Here is an 18966-nt window from a genome sequence, read left to right as displayed (position 1 = left end):
TGCTGTGATGGCCAGAACTTTGAGGACTGGTTGTAAGTACCACTCACTCAGTGCTCTCACAACTTTGAATGGTCCCTAAATGAGTGGTTGTTAACCAAGGACTACCTATAGAGAGTTTGGGGACAAAGCCTCCAATATTTACTGAGATAGCCGGGAATAGCAGGTCCTGCTTCTGGAAATGTTAACAGGCAAGAGCCAGCAGTGGTAAGTCCTTTGAGTGTTGGACTGCAACTGGGGAGACCGAGATTAAAGTCTTCACTCGGTTCACTATGTAAAATGAACTCACTATGTGATTTTGGGCTAGTCATTTTCTCTCACACCAATGTACCTCACAGGGTCATTACTGTGTAGATAAAATTAGGGTTAACCCATATACGCTGCTTTTGGCTTTTGAGAGGAAAAGATAGAATATTAATGAAATAAATTTAATAAATAAGTAGGCAAAAAAGTGCCGATTCAAATTCTACTTGGAGAAAGCAAGAAAAAAACAGCTGCTCTGAGCACAACTAAAAAACCCTACAATTACATGGGGGTATCTGTGTGCACACATGGAAATATCCCGGGGGGAAAAACACTAACGAAATGAAGGGAGATGTTTTTGCAGAATCTCTGCCTTCAAAGACCAAGACTACTATTTTATTTTAGGATCTGTATTTAGGGTTTTCATATCATAAAAGTGGTCATAGTAGCCAAGATAATGAATTGTAGATTCACTTACCAGGTATATTTTCCTGCCACACTTCAGACCACAGGTTGCCTTCCTCCTTCTCCCCTTTTTCTTCTTCAGGAATTTCATGCATGCCCAGAAATGCCAGAGGCAAAACACACTTGGCTTGATTCTTCAGTACATCTGGGCTGTAGCGTCCAATAGCATGCATAGTTAAAGCACAAGCCATTTTATAGACTGGTTCTGAAATAAAAGAACAGAGTGATAGAAACATGGTTCCCTGGTTTCACTGCAGCTCAGGAGCTCAATGTTCTGCTTTCTAGTGAAGCTCAGAGCATTATTCAAAGTTCTGGTCATTTAGAAAACATGAGATATTGACTTTCACATCTATAAATCAAAGAGGTATAGCTTTTTCTAGGTGGAGAACTACATTGCTCCTTCAAGAGGTGTATCAAGAGCCATATTCCAAAAAGTGGTATGTTAAAAACAAAAATTAGATTTCACTGCATTAACACTGTAAATAAAACTAATTAAATAACAGTAGTATAATTATTCCTTGTAGATTTAAAGCTTCTTCTCTTCTGTTACATTAAAAACGAACAGCGACATTTTGAAGGGCTCTAGGGCCACACTCAGTCCATGGAGTTGGGGAAATGCAGGCCCTATAATCTTGCTGCAAATGAAGTAGAATCCCCTTCATTTTGTGCTTAGTCCCAAATTAAATTATTTGAGAAACTAAAAAAGTGCTTCTCCTTTTCACTGAGATGCTGAACGGAAAGTCAGAAGACAGTATATAACTATAGCAATGATTACTCTACAGGTAGTCCTTGAGTTACGACAGTAATTGGGACCAAGATTTCCACTGCTAAGCAATGCAGTCGTTAGGTGAAACATCATGTGACTGCATCACTTAGTGATGGCAATCTCAGCAGTTCCCACTGCTGCTGTCAACTGAATCCCACTGGTTGTTAGGCGAGGACCCATGCCAATCCAAGCCATTCCCAGCTTAGTCTCTCCCAGCCGCAAGTCTCAGTAAGATAAGGGACTGCCTCCTCTTACTCCCCCACCCGCCTATCTCCCCCCATCTCTGCCCTTCTGGCCACCCTGCACAGTGGCACTCTTCAGCAGCAGTGGTGGGGCTGAAGTAGAGGCCCAGGCCTTCAGCAGTCTCAGCCAGCTGCCATTGCCCCTGGGTCCCAGCTTTAGCCCCAATGCCACTGCTGCTGAGGAGCGCTGCTGTGCAGGGCAGCCAAAAGGGCAGAGATGGGGGGAGATAGGAAAACTTCTGAGGCCTCCTGAAGCATTGTGAGAACGGTGCACCCCCCATTCTCCAAATAGCACCCCCCATTCTCGCAAAGCTTTGAAAAGCCTTTGGAAAGCTTCTAAAGCTTTCCAAAGCATCACAAGAACAAGGTGTGGTATCTGGAGAAAGGCATGAGTGGCTTTGGGAAGAAGGCCTGGCATGGCCAGCAGCTGCCTCTCATAAGACCAGGCCAGGCATGTCACGCTGGTAACAGGAGGAAGATAGTGAAGGTCAGCTGGGCACAGCAGGGCCTGCAGAGTGCAGGGTGGCAGGGACATTGAGCCGTGGTGCGTGGCTTGAGGTGGCACTCCTTGGCCAGTGGAGCTGGGGCTGAAGTTGAGGCTGGGGACAATGGCGGCTGGCTGAGACTGCTGAAGGCCTTGGGCCTCTACTTCAGCCCCAGCACCGCTGCTGAGGAGTGCCACTGGGCAGGGTGCCCAAAAAGGCAGAGATGGGGGAGGGACATAGGCAGGTGGGGGGAGTCGAAGCACCCCTGCAGTCGTAAGTGTGGGCGGGTGGCCAAGCACCCGAATTTTGATCACATGACCGCAGGGCACTGCAACGGCCGTAACTTCAGGGATCGGACGTAAGTACCATTCATTCAGCACCACAACATTGAATGGTTGTTGAATGAATGGTCGTAACTTGAGGACTATCTGTATTATTCATATTTATAGCATTTTCAATCTACCAAATTGATGAATAGATCATTTTCACAAGTTAAATCAAAATACTTTTGATACAGACAGCTGGAAAAAGACCATTCAGTGGGTTTAGGGCTAAGCTAAGCTATTTTTCAACCTAGAATTCAACACCAGTTGCCAATGTAATGAGAGGAGTTGGATTTTCAAAGAGATTTTAAAGTGAATCATATTTCTTTATTCAAGGAATGTAACAAGTTTTCAAATAATAGAACTTCTGAATGGATTTTACATAAGCATTTTCTCTCAAATATTGTATTATAGGAGAAATGAAGGCATTTTAAGATAGAAAAAATTGTTTAGCAAACTTAGCATGCTAGCCAAGAAAAGCAAATCTCAACCTATCCAGGTTGCATTTCAAAATAAAAGTAATAGCAATGTCATACCCATCACATATACTGCTAGCAACTAAACACTTTAAAAGTATTTAACCTAAGCTACAATGTCCCCCTTTTAAGCTACAGAGTCCCCTTTTGGGGAAGATGGGCAGTGATAGAAATTTGGAAAATAAATAAATAAAATAAATAAAAATAAATGTTTTAAAAATATTTAACTTAAGCCCATACCCTCCTTCTCCATGTACCAACTGTTGAGCTTCTGGAGCAATTTGTCAGTGCTGCTGTCTCGTGAAGTCTTTAAAAAAAAACCAGAAAAACTCATGTCACTTCTGAACACACAAAACCAAATTTAAAAAATCTCAAAACTGAGGAAGCACAACTTACCCTAACTAAATGTCCCAAGGCAAACGCAAAAGTCTTCTGCACCACGCTATTGCGATCAGTTAGGCCACTAAGTAAAGCACTCATGAGTTTACCTATTCAAGAGAGGAAACTGTTTTAGCAATCAGCTGTAAGTCTCTACGTAGACAAGGAGAAAGTCAAATCCCAAACCTGATACAATTATTACAATAAAAAAGATGGGGTGTAAAGTATCTCACAACTACTCTGGCCAATTACAACACACCTTGTGGTGCAAAAGAACAAAAAGCAGTGGCAGACTACCAATATTACAGCAATGTAATCTTCTTCAAACAGCTTTCCATAGTGGTTTGTAACCATACTCTGTTCTAATAAGGGGCTCATTGTTGATTAAAGGCATTGAATTCTGGCTGTGTTCTGACTTAAATCCACGTAATGGGAAAAGCAGCTTTGTATTTAACAACTTCCTCTGTCCCTCCTCCACTGGGGGGGAGCAGTACTCCACCCTTTGTTCACCACTTCATTCAAAAGTTTTTTTTAAAGAACTACCTTCTATAAAAGCTAACATTGAAACAGAGGTTCAAAATCCTCATGGCAGATTAGGAAACCTTTTGAAGATTAGTTATGTTTTTGGGTTTATTTACAAAACTGAAAAAAGACAAGAGTAAATCAGCCAAGGCTAAAAAGGAAGAAAATGTGGCTCTAAAAATCTACCTGCATATGGTGTCAAATCTTGGGGGCACTGAGTAGTTAGTGACACAATTACATTAGCACAGCCACCCTGAAAAAAGCAAAAAGAGGAAAGGTCGAGATTAGTTTATTCTTCTGGGTGAAAATCAAGCTTATGTCTGCACATTTCCTTAGAAACAAGCCCCACTGAGTTCAGTGATGCCTACTGTGTGAATACAGGTAGTCCTCGCTTACCAACCTCAGTGACCATTCCAAGTGACGATGGCACTGAAAAAGGAGACGTACAACTAGTCCTTGAAGTTGTGGCCATTGCAGTACCCCCCCCCGTCACGTGATCGCAATTCGGGCACTTGGCAACTGGCGCATTTATGAAAGTCGCAGCATCCCATGGTCACACGATCACCATTTGCAACCTTCATAGCTGGCTTCCGACAAGCAAAGTCACTGGGGAAGCCGACAGGAAGTAACAAGTTGTGATCATGTGACATCGTGCTTAACGACCCACAGTGATTCACTTAATGACAACAGCCGGAATTGATGAGCATGTCGTAAGTTGGTCACGCTCATGTGATTTTCACTTCATGACCGTGCTCCTTAGTGATGAAGTGCCAGTCCCGCTTGCGGTCAGTAAGTGAGGATTACCTGTACAGGTAGTCAGGCTCGTAGTCAGAATTCTGACAGTTATGATTATGCAAGAAATAGCCAACAAATATTCATTATTAAATTGGCATTTGCAGGATCTACAAATGCAATCTACAAGTGCAGAATATCTAAACATGGTAGGTTAGCTGAATTGCACCAATGTTATCTGCCCCCTCCCAAGTATCTTACCCCTAGCACTGAGACTTCCTCATATTCATAGTCACTGTTAACCTCAGCAGAATTGCAGTGACAATGCCCCCACAGCACACAACCAATGACACTGCCAGGGAAGACATAACTGATGCCATACAATTGCATCACATTCTGCATAATGCTACCAATCTTTCCTGACTTTCCCTCCTGAACTTGCTGCCCTTATGGATTAGGCATGGGTCACCAGTATCTCATCTCTGGGTTGGTCTCATAAACAGCATTCCCTTTCATCACAGGTTAATATCACTATGTATTTATACTTACATAGATATAGAGACACCTATTTCAGTAGCTATGCAAAATTCAATATATGCTTATCATTCCCAACTTTCTTGCAAAACACTTTTCTCTGGAAGCATAAGCATACCTTAGTGCCAATGCCTATTCCACTTCTAGTCAGTTCGCAGAGCCTAGGAATCAGCTCTCCCAAGACAGACACATCCAAATATTGCAAGCACTAGAGGAACAAACAAACAAACAAGGAAATCAAAATAGCCAAAAGATTAGTACAACAAAATATATTACTAGATTGTTGCTCATTAGCATTCTGCTGGAAGAATTAAGGCCAACTGAGCCATTCAAAAGCAGGTCTTGGTGTGGGAATCAAGGTCAACTGCAGAGTGGCAGAAGAAGAGTATTATATGCAGATGAGAGGCATTGTAACTCTCTCCCTTTCTGCCACTTTTGCTCCTGTATCTCCTCCAACTGCTTTTATAATTAATTCAGCAGAAATATGTCCAGTTCCTGGCTGAGAAGGGAATCAAGGTGAAAAGGAGCAGGAGGGGAAAGATCATTACATCTTAATCCTGCAGAGATGAACAAGGACAGTTTTTGAACTAAATCTGTCAACAAGGTTAGTCATTAAACAGAAATGTTAGGGTCCAATTGTTCTAATTTAGCACCTGAAAAACCCACAGTAATATGAGGAGGAAACACTTAGCCTAGTTGAACTTCCTTCCTTGATCATTAATCTGTGTAAGGAAAATCCTTCACAGTGAGGCTACTGGAAAGTCTACCACAGTCTGATGACAGACAGCTCTGACACACTACTGCCCAGAGTTATTCTGGAGTCAGGCGGTGCCAAAATCAAAATAAATAAATAAATAAATAAATGGAATACAAAACATCAACTTCAATTAAAATTGGTCATTTAACAAATACAAGGTACCATCAAAAGTATTTTGTGTTCCCTCTGTGTGTGCACATACAAACACATGCACGCATCTATTCCCTAAATTTATTTATACCCCTTTCCCCAATATATCAGTGCTGGGAGAAAAATACTCTTTAAAAAATGTAAACTTTTTTTTAAGGTTACATTGAGGACTAGGAGGGGGTTTAAAAAAGATCAAGATGGTGATTTGCCACTGTGTGGTTGAAGTCCCATCCCTTTGGATACACGTACAGTGTCATTAAGATGTACAAAAGAACTGGGGTTTTGATTGTGTGCTCATGACCATCATCTTGAAATTTCTTATCCCGCCTGCAGTCCCCACTGGGTACACTTAATAAGAAATTTCCTTTCAAAGTTAGCAAAGGAACACATATGCATTTTCTGTTGCTTTCTACTTATACAGTTGTAGCAATATTTTCAAGCATTTAAATCACATCAGTGTGATCACAATCCCTTAATTAGATTGGCCCAAGTAAAATGTTGTATTAAGGGAAATCACCATTTCAAAGTACAATTACTGAAGCTCTATCCCGTGGAACACTTTTAACAAGGAAGAAGTAATCTGTTGAATTTCAAAAACGATATGATGCTCTTAGCCTTAGATCAATGCATGAGCAGCTGTGCAAGCGCACCCCCTCCAGGTGTCTTGGTTTTCCATCTCTCAGACCTCCCAACAAATCTGGAAGGGATCAGGTTGAGAAAGGCTTGCCTAGGATCATAAAAGGGGTGTGGGGAAGAAGCCACACATTCAATTTCCTTTTTGTCCAATAAAAATAATCTTATTTTACATGACTACTATCTAAAACTCCAGATAATTCTACCAACTGATGTTGGCAATACTGGACAAGATGAACTTACGACTGTTACTACATAATTTTATTTATGGAGTTTATATACTGCCAGACTCAGAAGTTACCCCCTAAAAACCAATAAAAATACAAATGTGCTAGAGCACAATAGAAGCATTCACTCCCCAGCTAATCATTTCCAAAAGGCCCAAAATGAGGGTTCTAGCCTAACCTCTAGAGGGAGGTTGTTCCATAATATGGAGACTCCAACCAAAAATCATTGCCTGCAAGCCTCAGCCCCTTCATCTTGCCTACCCAAGGGAACCATTAAAAGATGCTGATGGACAATGGACAAATTGGGTAGGTTGCTTTTTTATGAAGGTGGTCCTGTAAGTATCTCAGTGCCAAGCTGTGTGGAGCTTTATAAATCAAAACCAGCACTTTGAAACGCACCCAGAAACCTACTGGTAATCAGTGCAGTGACCGTAAAACATGTGTCATTATTACAGTGATTTTGACTTGCTAATATATGGACCACTGCACTTCCAACAGCAGTTTCCAAACAATCTTCAAAGTCAGTCCCGTTTCACTGCTTTGTAGTAATCCAAATGCAGTTCGTGTGTTAAAATTACATTCAGGCAAAAGAACTGTGACATACTAATCCATTTAGCCATCAATTTTCAAAGTGTAGCTATCGTAAAAATAGAACTGATAATCACTATTTTCTTCTCTTCCTTTGTATGTATGTCTGGAGTAGTTCTACCTCCTCTTTACAGCTTTTAGAGCACAGGGAACTTGCAGATCCACACTTTACTGAACTGAACTCACAAGAAGGAACATATATGGTAGCTGATAGCCATTTAAGATTTTTGGGGGGTCCAGGAGCCTCAGCGGATGACCTGATGGTGGAAATTACATAGGGGTACAAAACAAGTTTGTGTGTGTGGGGGGAGGTGTCTTGAGTGTTTAGGGCTACTTTATCCCTTACTTTATTTGCACCCCTGTTATGGCAGGAAAGTGAGCCTGGTTCAAAAGCTTATGAAACAACCTTGAGAATCTTGTCTTCTTGGTTATTGATCAAGACATTATTAGAAGTGAATAATTTCCTGCGGTAATACCAGTTTTCTTTTACTAAATGAAGGAATTAGTAATACCAATATTCTGCTATCAATCATAATCATAATAATTTCATTATTACTTGAAATCCTCCTTGGACAGATTCACTTTATGCAAAACCTTTCTTAGGCCAGTTCTTACCATATTTATAGTTTCCATCATTGGGGAGGATTTAGCAGCACTTAGTCTTGCACTATCCATTGCAGCCTAAAGGATACAAAGAAAAAAGCATTAAAAACTAGTGTTTAAATGGTACTAAGAGAAAAAGGAAGGCCTATGCGGATGCATGATAGCAAGCAATATTATGTTAAGAGTGATTGAAAAGACAGATAAAGATTCCTTAAAAAGGGAAAGAGGAATAATTCTCATTATTATTGAGAATTATTAAACTCAGAGCATATTTTTAGTTAACCAGTATATACAAGTCAAGTAAGCAAATTAATATATTTTATTTAGCACTTATTTTAACTAAAAGTAAAATATCGTGTTCATATCTCTTTAACTGTATGAAAATAATTGATGGTGTAATCTCTTCCCCTCCTGTGCTAGACAGCCTTCAGTACAGAATATCTAATATATTTTATAAATGAGAAACTGTTAAATTTCAACCACCTTCTTAGCTAACAGTGCCCTTACCTTTTCTTGCTCTGTAGCACGCAGGCTCAAGTAGTTGAGTACCTGAGGCTCCAACACACTCAGGGATTCCAGCAAAGCTGGGATGAGCTTTGGTGCATGCGGTTTCAGCATGGCCCCAGCACTTTTACTGATCTTCACCAGAGTATTAATGCTATAAATAAAAATATGGAAGACAAGACAAGCACATTTGTATTATTCTTCACTAGTTAATCTATCCATAATAATCTATCCAACCACCTACTGAATATTGTTTAGGAGTCAGAAGACAATCTGCTGCAGAAATTAACTTCCATTAGCTAAAACAAAGTAGTTGAAAAGATAAATGAAGCAAACTCCCAGGAAGCTTATATTATCTGCTTTCTGGGCCATAATGTCTATGTCACCAAGAAGTCTAATTTCACTGGCTGTGCTTATAGCAAGTTAGAATGGATCTTTCCACAGCTGGTTGTAGCAACAGTTAGAACTCTTATTTGATGCAATCATGATTTTTCCACCTAAGCTTAAATTGTTTCAGTTAAGTATATTTTGTAAAACCAGCCACTGTGGTTCATAAATTACAGTTAATAGTTTAGCGTGTGGTGCAAACCCAGCCAACTCTCACTCAGTTACCAAAACATGATTAAGCAAATCATGGGGTACTACAATAGAGGAATCTAGAAATTATCATTTATTGTAAAAAATATTCCTTGGATTCCTTTACTTCATTTAAGCTAAGAAGAAAAAGAACAGTAGGTAAAGTCCTTCTGCTAAAATTGTTTCTGGTTATGAGATCTGGAAACTGTGAGAAGAGAGGAAAGAGATGTAATGATGACACACCTCAGAGTCCGCACTTCAGTCACCGTATTCATCATTCCTTTATCAAGAAGACATGGCAACAGTACAGCTATTGTCTTCTGGCCTGCAACTCCTTTAGAAGGGTCACACATCTTCACACACACCTTAAAATAAAAGATAACATGCAGATGGCAGATGGGATCCACTATGAGCCCAGACATTCTGAAGAAATCCTTTACACTATGGCTCAAACTGAGTCACAGCATGATGTAAAATTTTTGCAGTTATTGGAGTGATTATGAGAATGTACCTTACTTAATGTTTTCAGGGCTAACTCTGCTGCCTTTCGTACAGATTCCTGAAAAAAAAGGGGGGGAGGTTAAGTTTTTCTTTAACCATTTAATTTTAATTTCAGACACTATTAATGGAATGTTTTTGTCATGAGTAAGGATGGCGAGCCGCATTTCTTGGTTTTCTGAAGACATTTCCAAATGTCTCTCCTTAATTTCTTGTTCCTCCCTCTTTCGATGGGAGTAGGAGTTTGTTAGGATTGATGTCCTAACTGCCAGGAAACACGCTGAGACAAGGAACTGGCCTCTAATGTTTTATTGCTTGTACATAACAGGAATCCTAACAAACTGAAGAAGCGTGGGAAAAACCCAGCCATATAACCCCAAAGGTTAAGGCGGTCCCGATCTGTGTCTCTTTGAATGGCTACCTAATTCCTCAGTGCTACGCATGCGCTTAACAGCCTGGATGGGAGCCCCCTGCTCGCCATCCTTACTCATGACAGTTTTTGTCTTAATGATGTATTTTCAAGGAAATAGAAATCTCTTTTCCCAACAGTTACTTGCTTGGGGTTCCAGAAAACAACTTAAAAATCCACATTACTTCATATCAAGAGGTTGTATTTACAAAGCTTGCAGAGGATAAGATTGCTAATCTTGCTTTACAGAAAGGAAGAGGGAAGGAGCAGGAGAGGGAGGGGAAACACATGAACACACTGAAGCTTTAAACTCACAGCTATCAACTATATAGGCAAAAAAGGAATTCTGATCACAGAGAAGTCATGTCAACACAGATTTAGCACTAATAATAGCTTTTACCAACAAAAAAGTCTCTTATTGCTCTAAAATTACAAAATATGCATATCCTACCATTCAAAAAAGCAGTAATTACTCATAAAACTCATTTTGGCAATTTACTGACCAAAGATGCTCAGGATACCAAACTACAGCATAAACAGGAGATCTATAATTCACCGGTTTTTATATCTCTTTTAATTGACTTACAATTGGCGGCTTTCAAATTAGAATATGCCACCATCACTGAGGTAGCAAGTACCCTTTGCCCCGCTTTTCCCAGTCTAAATCACACTTGAATACAAAGATCTGGTTAACATCACATTGAAAAAATGCATATTTTCCCTTGGATTTAACAGCAACTTTAGTGAGAGGCACTTAGACCAGGAGGGGAAGATCTGATTCTCTCCTCATTCATTCCCATCTCTACAGGTATAAGGCAAACATTAATGCATTAAAAGATTTCCTCTCAGCTGAAACTATGTAACAGTTGTTTCACCGAACATTTAAACATATCTTCAGCAGGGTAAATAACAAAGAGAACTATTACACTAATAAGAATACTAAGATGCTACAATATTAGACAAAAAACCTGTCAAACCCTCAAAACTATTCTCAGTTAGAAATAATATATTCCATGTACATCTCTAAAGTACTTCATTAAATCATTGAAAAATATTTTTATAATATACATGCTCACTATGATGAACAAGTTTTATAACCAATGCCTATCTGACTCCTTTGGTCAAGAGCTGTTCTTTGCCTGCAGAGATTACAGTGATTTCCCCAATACCAGAAAATGAAACTTTTTAGTACCTTTATGTCATCTTGCACTCTAAAGAGAGTTTCCCATATTTCTGGAAGTTTATGAATAATGTCATCCAAAGGTCTTCCTCTTAGCAAGTCATTCAGTGCTAAACAGCTGTGGCAAGAGTTTAATTAGAATTCTTCGACAATAGGAAGTTTCAATAAAATAAAACAAATTCAGTTTCCCAAAACGTACAGATTATTTGGAAACTTGAAAGAACTAACAGCCAGACAGTAATGCCTATGCACTTTTATTTCTTAAGGTGGAATTAATCCCCTTTTTAAAGCTCCCTTTTCTTGATAAACTGCAGTCTTAAGATAATTTATATCTATAATATGTTCTCTATTTCTAAGGAAACACTATGTCTTCATCTATAATGAGTTTCATAGTTCAAGCTGACTTGATTTAAACAAGCCATATTTAAACAGTAACCACAATTCACTTAGTTCTACGACACAGTAAATATTTTCTTGCTCGTGGCCATAGCAGAGCTGAAGACTAGGCTGTGTGTGAGTGTGCATGCACGTGCATGCAAAGGCAAAGCTTATTCACTATAGTGTAGCACAAGTATTTACATACAATTCCCCTCTTAATTAAATATTAGGGATGGTATTCTGCAAAGTCCCTAATGGTTACTGTTTCAATTGTCCAAAAAAGTTCCAGAAATGTAATTATTTAGTAGTTTATATCATCTTAAATCATATGGTAGAAAACAAAGAAACAAACAAAAATATATGCATAATACTGTTTACTCATAAAGCCTTCCTGCTAACTCATATAACTTACTTCCAAATATTTGTACTCCAAAATATCAGGATCCCCCACCCAGCCCCAAAATGAATAGTTCACGTGACTGGCAAAATTACATAAACAAATCCTGAAAATCCAATTATTGTTGCTATTGTATAGTTTTATTGTGTTTGGCCTTAGGGCTGTAATGAATGTGATGATGATGAAAATCCAATGGAGGGAAAATATACAAATAATTCTGGATTTTCAAAACACTACTTTTTTGAAATAATGAACTGCCTTTAGAAATGCATACCTTGACTCTCGAATTCGCCACATGTTGCTAGTCAGGTTGTTTATTAAATCATCAAGAATTTCTTTCATGTATTTGTCCACCTAAACAAGTGGAAAACAGTTGTAACAATTAACAACATCCCCACACCCAAAATAGTGAAGATCCCGAACAAACATTTATAGGGATAACTTTCTATAACCCAACTACAAACTACAATGACACAGAAACTTAATTCATAAATTACTAACTTTAAAGCCTTTTCCTGTTTGGTATATGTTATCATCCAGGAGCATCACATGAATAAGAAATCAAAATGGGCTAATACGATAAATTAATTCAGATCATTCTCACACAGTGATTTTCCTATGTGGGTTTTGCTCTTTATGCTGAAAAAGGTTAACCTTTATATATAATAGAATGAATCCATTTTGCCACATACAGGAAAGATTTTAAAAAAAACCTATTACTAGTCACATGTTCTCACACTCCAGTCTTTAGATGTACATTCACATATATCACACGTTTTCTTTCAGACAGATAAATAGATAATAAAAATGTGATGCAAACAGCAATCTTTAATGAGGGCAGGTAACTTAGCTCAGAAAGACTTAAGCCTCTTCATATGTACTTACTTGAACAAGTGAAGGCTAAACAATGAATATAGGAAATTGTTTTCATTGCAAATTGTATTCATGCTTTGGGAATGTTTTAATGAACAATTATTAGAAATGTGTCAAATGAATAATACATTAACAAAATAAGAACACACAGTTGACCACCACCACTCTGCACTTTTAATAACTTCTAATCTCCATTGGAATGCATCCTACTTAGTCATCTTGCTAATTTCCAGTACCCAAGAATGATACATTCTTTAGGTTAATTGATGTTCTGAATAAGAAAAAATAAACATTTTACATTTTTTCCTCATTCAAGGTAAACACTGCATCTTACATTTAGCAAAAGACATTATTTTTCTCGAACAAGGCTTCCCTTAGAATTTTTTTTCTCATTTAAGAGACTCTCCAGCTAAGTTTATGTTCAAGTTGTGACTGCTCAATGAAAAGAAAGTGACGAGACTGGGACAGAACTATCCTGTATTCACTTACAGCAGATTTGTCTGTAACAAGTGCATTCCAAATGCTGGTCATAGCCTGTCGAATCCCAAGATTGGGGTCAAACTGGTATCGATAGAGACGAGGAAGCAACTGAGGAAGAAAAGGAGCCAGCTGTTCCCCAGCTTTGGAAGCAATCACATTAAAGCCAAATGCTGCTCCCTGAGAAAACAAAGAACAAAAATTGTTACTTGACACTTAAGGGTCCCATTTATGTTCATTCAGGTTTCTGCTAATAGACAGAAAATATTCAACACTAGCAAAATGGACATCATGTGTTTGGTATATGAATCAGCAGCTCTTCTATATAAGGCTCCCACTGTAACTGGTAACATGTGGGAATGAAGAAGAAATGGTGAATACCCTGACAGAGCCCAGCCTCTTAGATTTCAACTACACTGGATGACCCAGCGGTCTGTAATGTGGTTCCAAGATTTTCTGATCCATCTGAATTAACGGGATACCAAAATGCTAGGCTTCAGATCAGAATTCAGAATAGGGGATATATTCGTTCAAAGTGATCCTGAATGTTGCTGTGGCTTTTTGTTTCTAGTGTTCTGCCATTCTCACTGCGTGCAAATACCTTCCGAGAATTCCACATTGCATGATGATTGGCCAAATTCATGAATTTATACACCAAATCTGGCTGGTTGAGGTCACTTGCAAGTGAACAAAGCTCCTGATAAGTAGAAAGACCCTGGCTTGGGAAAACAGAAACAGATGATTAATGTGACTTCTTAAATGTCTTATTTTGCTGAAATAATTGTAAGATGATACTTAGAGATAGGGATCAAAGGAGTATTTTAAATATAGATTTAAACCAAAATAGTTGAGTTGACAATTATGCAATAATACAAACACATTTTCCCATTAAAACAGAAACGATCCCATTTTCTATAAAATCAAATAAGCAAACCATTATCTTTCAGAATTAGTACAATCATACTTTTAGAGGCAGGGCATGGGACATTTTTCTGTCTGTGTCCCTCTTGGCTTTCTGCAGGCTTCAGTACAGGTTCAGATTTAAGAGTGGGTAAGGCTATCATTCTTTTTTTTCTTCTCATCTTTGCTGCCTCTAGTCATGCTTGGCTACCAAAGACAAAGGACCACAGTTCCCTAACAGGAAACATTTGCCCTTTGGACACAACTCTTAAGAGGTTAGTGCACAAAATGGAAAACTGTTTTGTTTCAAACTGGAAACACACACACTGTGCCTCAGATGTTCTGGAAAACTGTTCCAGTTAGGCTGTGGTTTAACAGAACTAAAATCCAGAAAATGTTGGTTGTGCTGGGTTTCAGTCATAACTAACAGGAGCAGGGGCTTCTGTGGCAAGTAGGATAAGGCTGGTGCATCACACTTCTCTAACCTGTTCTCCACTTAACATGGGCACCAGCATGCCTGACCATCATCCGTGTCCTCTTTTGCTAACCTCTGCTTAGCTGCCACTACCAATGCCATGGTTTCAAGCATGGTTTATACAACTGAACCATCCCACCCAATCTTTGCAGCACCTTCCATTCTCTATGCCCCCTTAGGAAAGACTGGAGGGGGCAGGTTGGTTGGATATTGCACTTGAAATAAGGACATCAATGGCAGCAGCCCTCCTGCCCTGATCATTTCAGAGGCTTACTTTCCCCACCTCTTGTTACTTGCCATAATGGTAGAAATATTTCATGACTTTCTCCTTTCCCATTGCTCAAGGAACAGCTGAGCAGTTCAGAAAATTCACCAGGTGCCTTTGAACAATGGCTCCCCATAAAGCAGACTACTAGTCCTTTTCTCAGGAACTGGTTTCTGGGGAGAAGCCCAAGCCTTCAGTGGAATGTTAAGAGATAACTAATGGGCAAAATTTGGTCATGGACAAGAGACTCCCAACCATTTTCCTTAAGGACTTTAATGTAAAAAAGCTTAAATCATGTGAAATAACAAAATCTCATGAAATTTTAATACTCCCACCTGAACTTCTGTGAGATTTGAAAAGAGAATGCCAAAATCTTACAAGAGTTTACTATCTCAACAAACTGATTTATGCTTATATCAGGAATTACATGTAGTACCTTTGCAGATCACCAGTGATATGTACACCACAGATTAGATTAAACAAACACAATGGCTCAGAAACAGCATGATTAATCAATGAACTTTAAGTTTATTTAAGTGGTTAAGGTGCTGGGCTAGAAACCAGGAGGCTGTGAGTTGTAGTTCCACCTTAGGCATGAAAGCCAGCTGGGTGATCTTGGGCCAGTCCCTCTCTTTCAGCCCAACCCACCTGGCAGGGTTGCTGTTGTGGGGAAAATAGGAGGAGGAAGGAGTATTAGGTATGTTTGCTGCCTTGAGTTATTTATTAAAAAAATAATAAAGGTGGGATATAAATAAATAAATAACTTACCCATCTGGAGTTTTGCCAAGGCCTGAGCCTTGGAACATGACAGTTTCCCCAGTCACTTCATGCCTGATTCTGTAAAGAGAGTGTGCTATTATAGGAAAGCTTGTGAAGGAGACTAATTTTATGTCTCTTTTGGACCAGATTTTTTTATAGTTTAGGGTGGAGATATGGAATGTGTATTTGAATGGGGTAAGTTGTTATTTGGACTATTGTATATTGGAGCTTGTCTCGTGTAAAGGAGAAATGGTCTCTTTTTGTCATGTTAAACTTGGGGTTTTTACTTTGTTTACACTAGGATATTGGGACCTTTTTATGCCTTTTAAATGGGGTTTTGTTATAGTTAAGAGTTGAGATGTGGAATGTTGAGTTTTATATATGTTAATTAATGTTAAAATCTTAGAGCTTTGTTTGGATCTTTTACTGGTAACTGGATTGAAGAAGACGTTACTTATTTGATTTGCTTATTCTTAAGAAATGGGTTATGAAGTTTTATATTTGTTAGCTAAGAGAAGGTGAAGAGATCAGGGAGTTTGTTTATACTTCCCATGATGAGGGTGGGAAGTTGCTTTCTTGGGGGGGATTCTTTTTTATACTTTTTCCCCCTTTTTTTGCATTCCTTCTTCTTTTTTTCTTCTAGTCTGTATTATCTTTTATTGTTTTATTCAAAACATTTAATAAAATTATTTGCAAAAGAAAAAAAAATACTTGTGCATTTTGGAGCTAGGGCTGCTTTAAAAAAAAATTCCACCTGGAGGTAGAAACACCACTGCAAATGGGCCTGCATAAATTTATCACAACTGGAACTATTTATTCAACTAATTTTCTATTTGTAAAAAGGAAGGAGAAGAGGCTGGATTCAGCTGTTCTCTTATACTCCAACAAATGACTGGCAGGATTTTGACTATTTTAAAAGGGCTTAATTTAAGTATCTGAACATATCATCTTACACAAATGTTACAAGAAACATTATTAATATAAACATATTGCAGCAGAAATAAGAGGAATTCATTGCTTTTTCAAAACCATTCCATGCTATCCTATACAACCAGGCAAGATGCTTTTTATTCCCCAAAATATTTAGGATACAAGTTCCAAACATCAAAGGGTAATATATTCAGATCAAATTACAGACTGCCACAGGGAGGAAAGCAAATACATATATTACTTTTAGATTTTTTTAAAAAAAATCACATGTTGATTCATGCAGTTCATAGGAGATGTGAGCAGAAGGGTTCAGATCTTCCTAAGCATTCCTCCAAACTTTTTTTATATTTAAACTTATTTACTTTTAAGCCCCTACTTTATTATTCCCTGCCTCCTGATATATATTCCATCAGTGAGGGTTCCCTAAAATACCTTTTCCCAGTCATAAGAGTTTCAACAAGTGTAGTAACTAGTTCCTGCTGATCTTGTTCGTTCCCAAGCTCATACACCAAGCCAAGGCCTTTGGAAGCAACATCTTGACTGAGTTCTATAAGAGAAAGCAAATTAAATCTTACTACACTGATTTATTAGATCGGTATTTGAGTCTCCTCATGCCCAAACATTAACCAGTACAATACCAGTTCAACCACATTTACCCATTCAAAATAATAATAAATACACGCAAACACATAGCAATAATGGAACTCCTAAAAACAAGGCAAGAAATGTTAATGCAAGAAAGCCATCTCCTCAGGAAAGAATAATAAGAGTCTCAGAGGAAACTCTGCTTAAGTCACAACAAGAAATTCTCAGGCTGAAAATGCCTGAAATAACAAAAAAATGCCTGAAATATCAGAAAGTTCAGCAGTCTGGAAGTTCTTAAGAGAGAAAAGCAGTTGTACTTGAAATGCCTAAACTATTAAATGATAACAAACAAGCAAAAACTCTCAGCTATGCTTCCCATTTTGCTATAGTAATCAGCAGTACTATAAATTCCTATAGCATATGGACTAGTTTCAGTCCCCACTAAGACTGAAGTTCAGCTCAAACAGAAATCACTTGAACTACTTCTTGGTGTCGATTTTTGGAATCAGTCTGTCAATTGTGATCAATATTTTTTCCTCCCAGATTAAAAATACAACACTTTGGAATTAATTATATTGAAATCCACCATCTATTTAGAACCTACAATTTGATTTCCACCTTCTCTATTGATGCTACCAAGCCTTTGTTTCCTCAGTGGCATACAGCAACAGCAACATATTTCATTTTTACATGCAATTAAAAAAAGGGACAGTGCCAAGTTCAAGAACAATACAGGTTGTCCTCAATTTAGGGCCATTCGTTTAATGACGGTCCAAAGTTATGACAGCCTTGGAATGTCACACCCCCCCATGGTCACATGATTGCATTTTGGACACTTGGCAACCAGCTCACATTTATGACTGGTTGCAGCGTCCCACGGTTACATGATTGCATTTTGCGACTTTTTTGCCATTTTCCGGTAAAAAAAAACACCCACTGGGGAAAGCTGGATTCGCTTAATGACCATGGTGATTCACTTAACAACTGCCATAAAAATGGCCATAAAATTGGGTCTGGTCACATGGTGACTTGACTTGCAACTGCAACAACTGTGGTTGTAAGTCTAGGACTACCTGTAATTCATATTTAGTTTTTGTAAAATAATGTTTTACTTCGACAAATATATGTGGAATTAAAAAAAAATCACAACTAGGATATATTTTTGATTTAAATTCTAATCATTCTATGCATTGGTACTATGTAATTTCAGTATCAAACTTCAGAGTTTTTAGAACAAGTTACAATTTAAATAATAAAATCTCTGCATTAAAAGCTAGTTTTTTCTGTATCTGTAAGGCCAAACCACTTTTGTTTCTAGTAAGGAACTATATTTTTAATCAACAAACAAAATTATGCAGGTACAATCCTACTTACCATCACTATCAGACAAAATAGATACAAATGCTGTCTGAATATCTTTGAGATGTGACTGTGAAAAAAAAAGAGGATTTTAACTTACACCTATTGCTTGAAGCCCAATTTCAAAATCCCACTAATAAGAGTAATTTGCTCCTTTCCTGGCTTGCTCTGCGAGCAGGGAAGAACACTTGGCGCAAAGACCCCGATGGCTTACTCCTGAAGGAATACAACCCATGACAGATTCTCAGTTTCTGTTACTCCCTTAGAAGGATGAGGGAAC

General features: G+C 38.4%; 1 protein-coding gene across 1 annotated transcript in view; it reads right to left on the bottom strand.

Annotated features, from left to right (window-relative positions):
- Window positions 1–18966, bottom strand: part of ECPAS (Ecm29 proteasome adaptor and scaffold) — a 75628-nt gene that overhangs the window by 15330 nt on the left and 41332 nt on the right. Inside the window, exons 26-41 of the mRNA XM_063294977.1 lie at window positions 18702–18756; window positions 17175–17289; window positions 15822–15890; window positions 14015–14132; window positions 13426–13593; window positions 12338–12417; window positions 11301–11406; window positions 9713–9760; window positions 9445–9566; window positions 8629–8779; window positions 8134–8199; window positions 5282–5371; window positions 4084–4150; window positions 3394–3485; window positions 3238–3304; window positions 719–910 (exon numbers count right to left, since the gene is read on the bottom strand). Coding sequence (XP_063151047.1) covers window positions 719–910; window positions 3238–3304; window positions 3394–3485; window positions 4084–4150; window positions 5282–5371; window positions 8134–8199; window positions 8629–8779; window positions 9445–9566; window positions 9713–9760; window positions 11301–11406; window positions 12338–12417; window positions 13426–13593; window positions 14015–14132; window positions 15822–15890; window positions 17175–17289; window positions 18702–18756 — 1606 coding nt within the window. The remainder of the gene's footprint in view (window positions 1–718; window positions 911–3237; window positions 3305–3393; window positions 3486–4083; window positions 4151–5281; window positions 5372–8133; window positions 8200–8628; window positions 8780–9444; window positions 9567–9712; window positions 9761–11300; window positions 11407–12337; window positions 12418–13425; window positions 13594–14014; window positions 14133–15821; window positions 15891–17174; window positions 17290–18701; window positions 18757–18966) is intronic.

Source organism: Candoia aspera, chromosome 2, assembly GCF_035149785.1.
Source record: "Candoia aspera isolate rCanAsp1 chromosome 2, rCanAsp1.hap2, whole genome shotgun sequence".
NCBI lineage: Eukaryota > Metazoa > Chordata > Lepidosauria > Squamata > Boidae > Candoia > Candoia aspera.
Note: the sequence above shows the minus strand (reverse complement) of the source record. Positions and strands in the feature narration are given on the sequence as shown.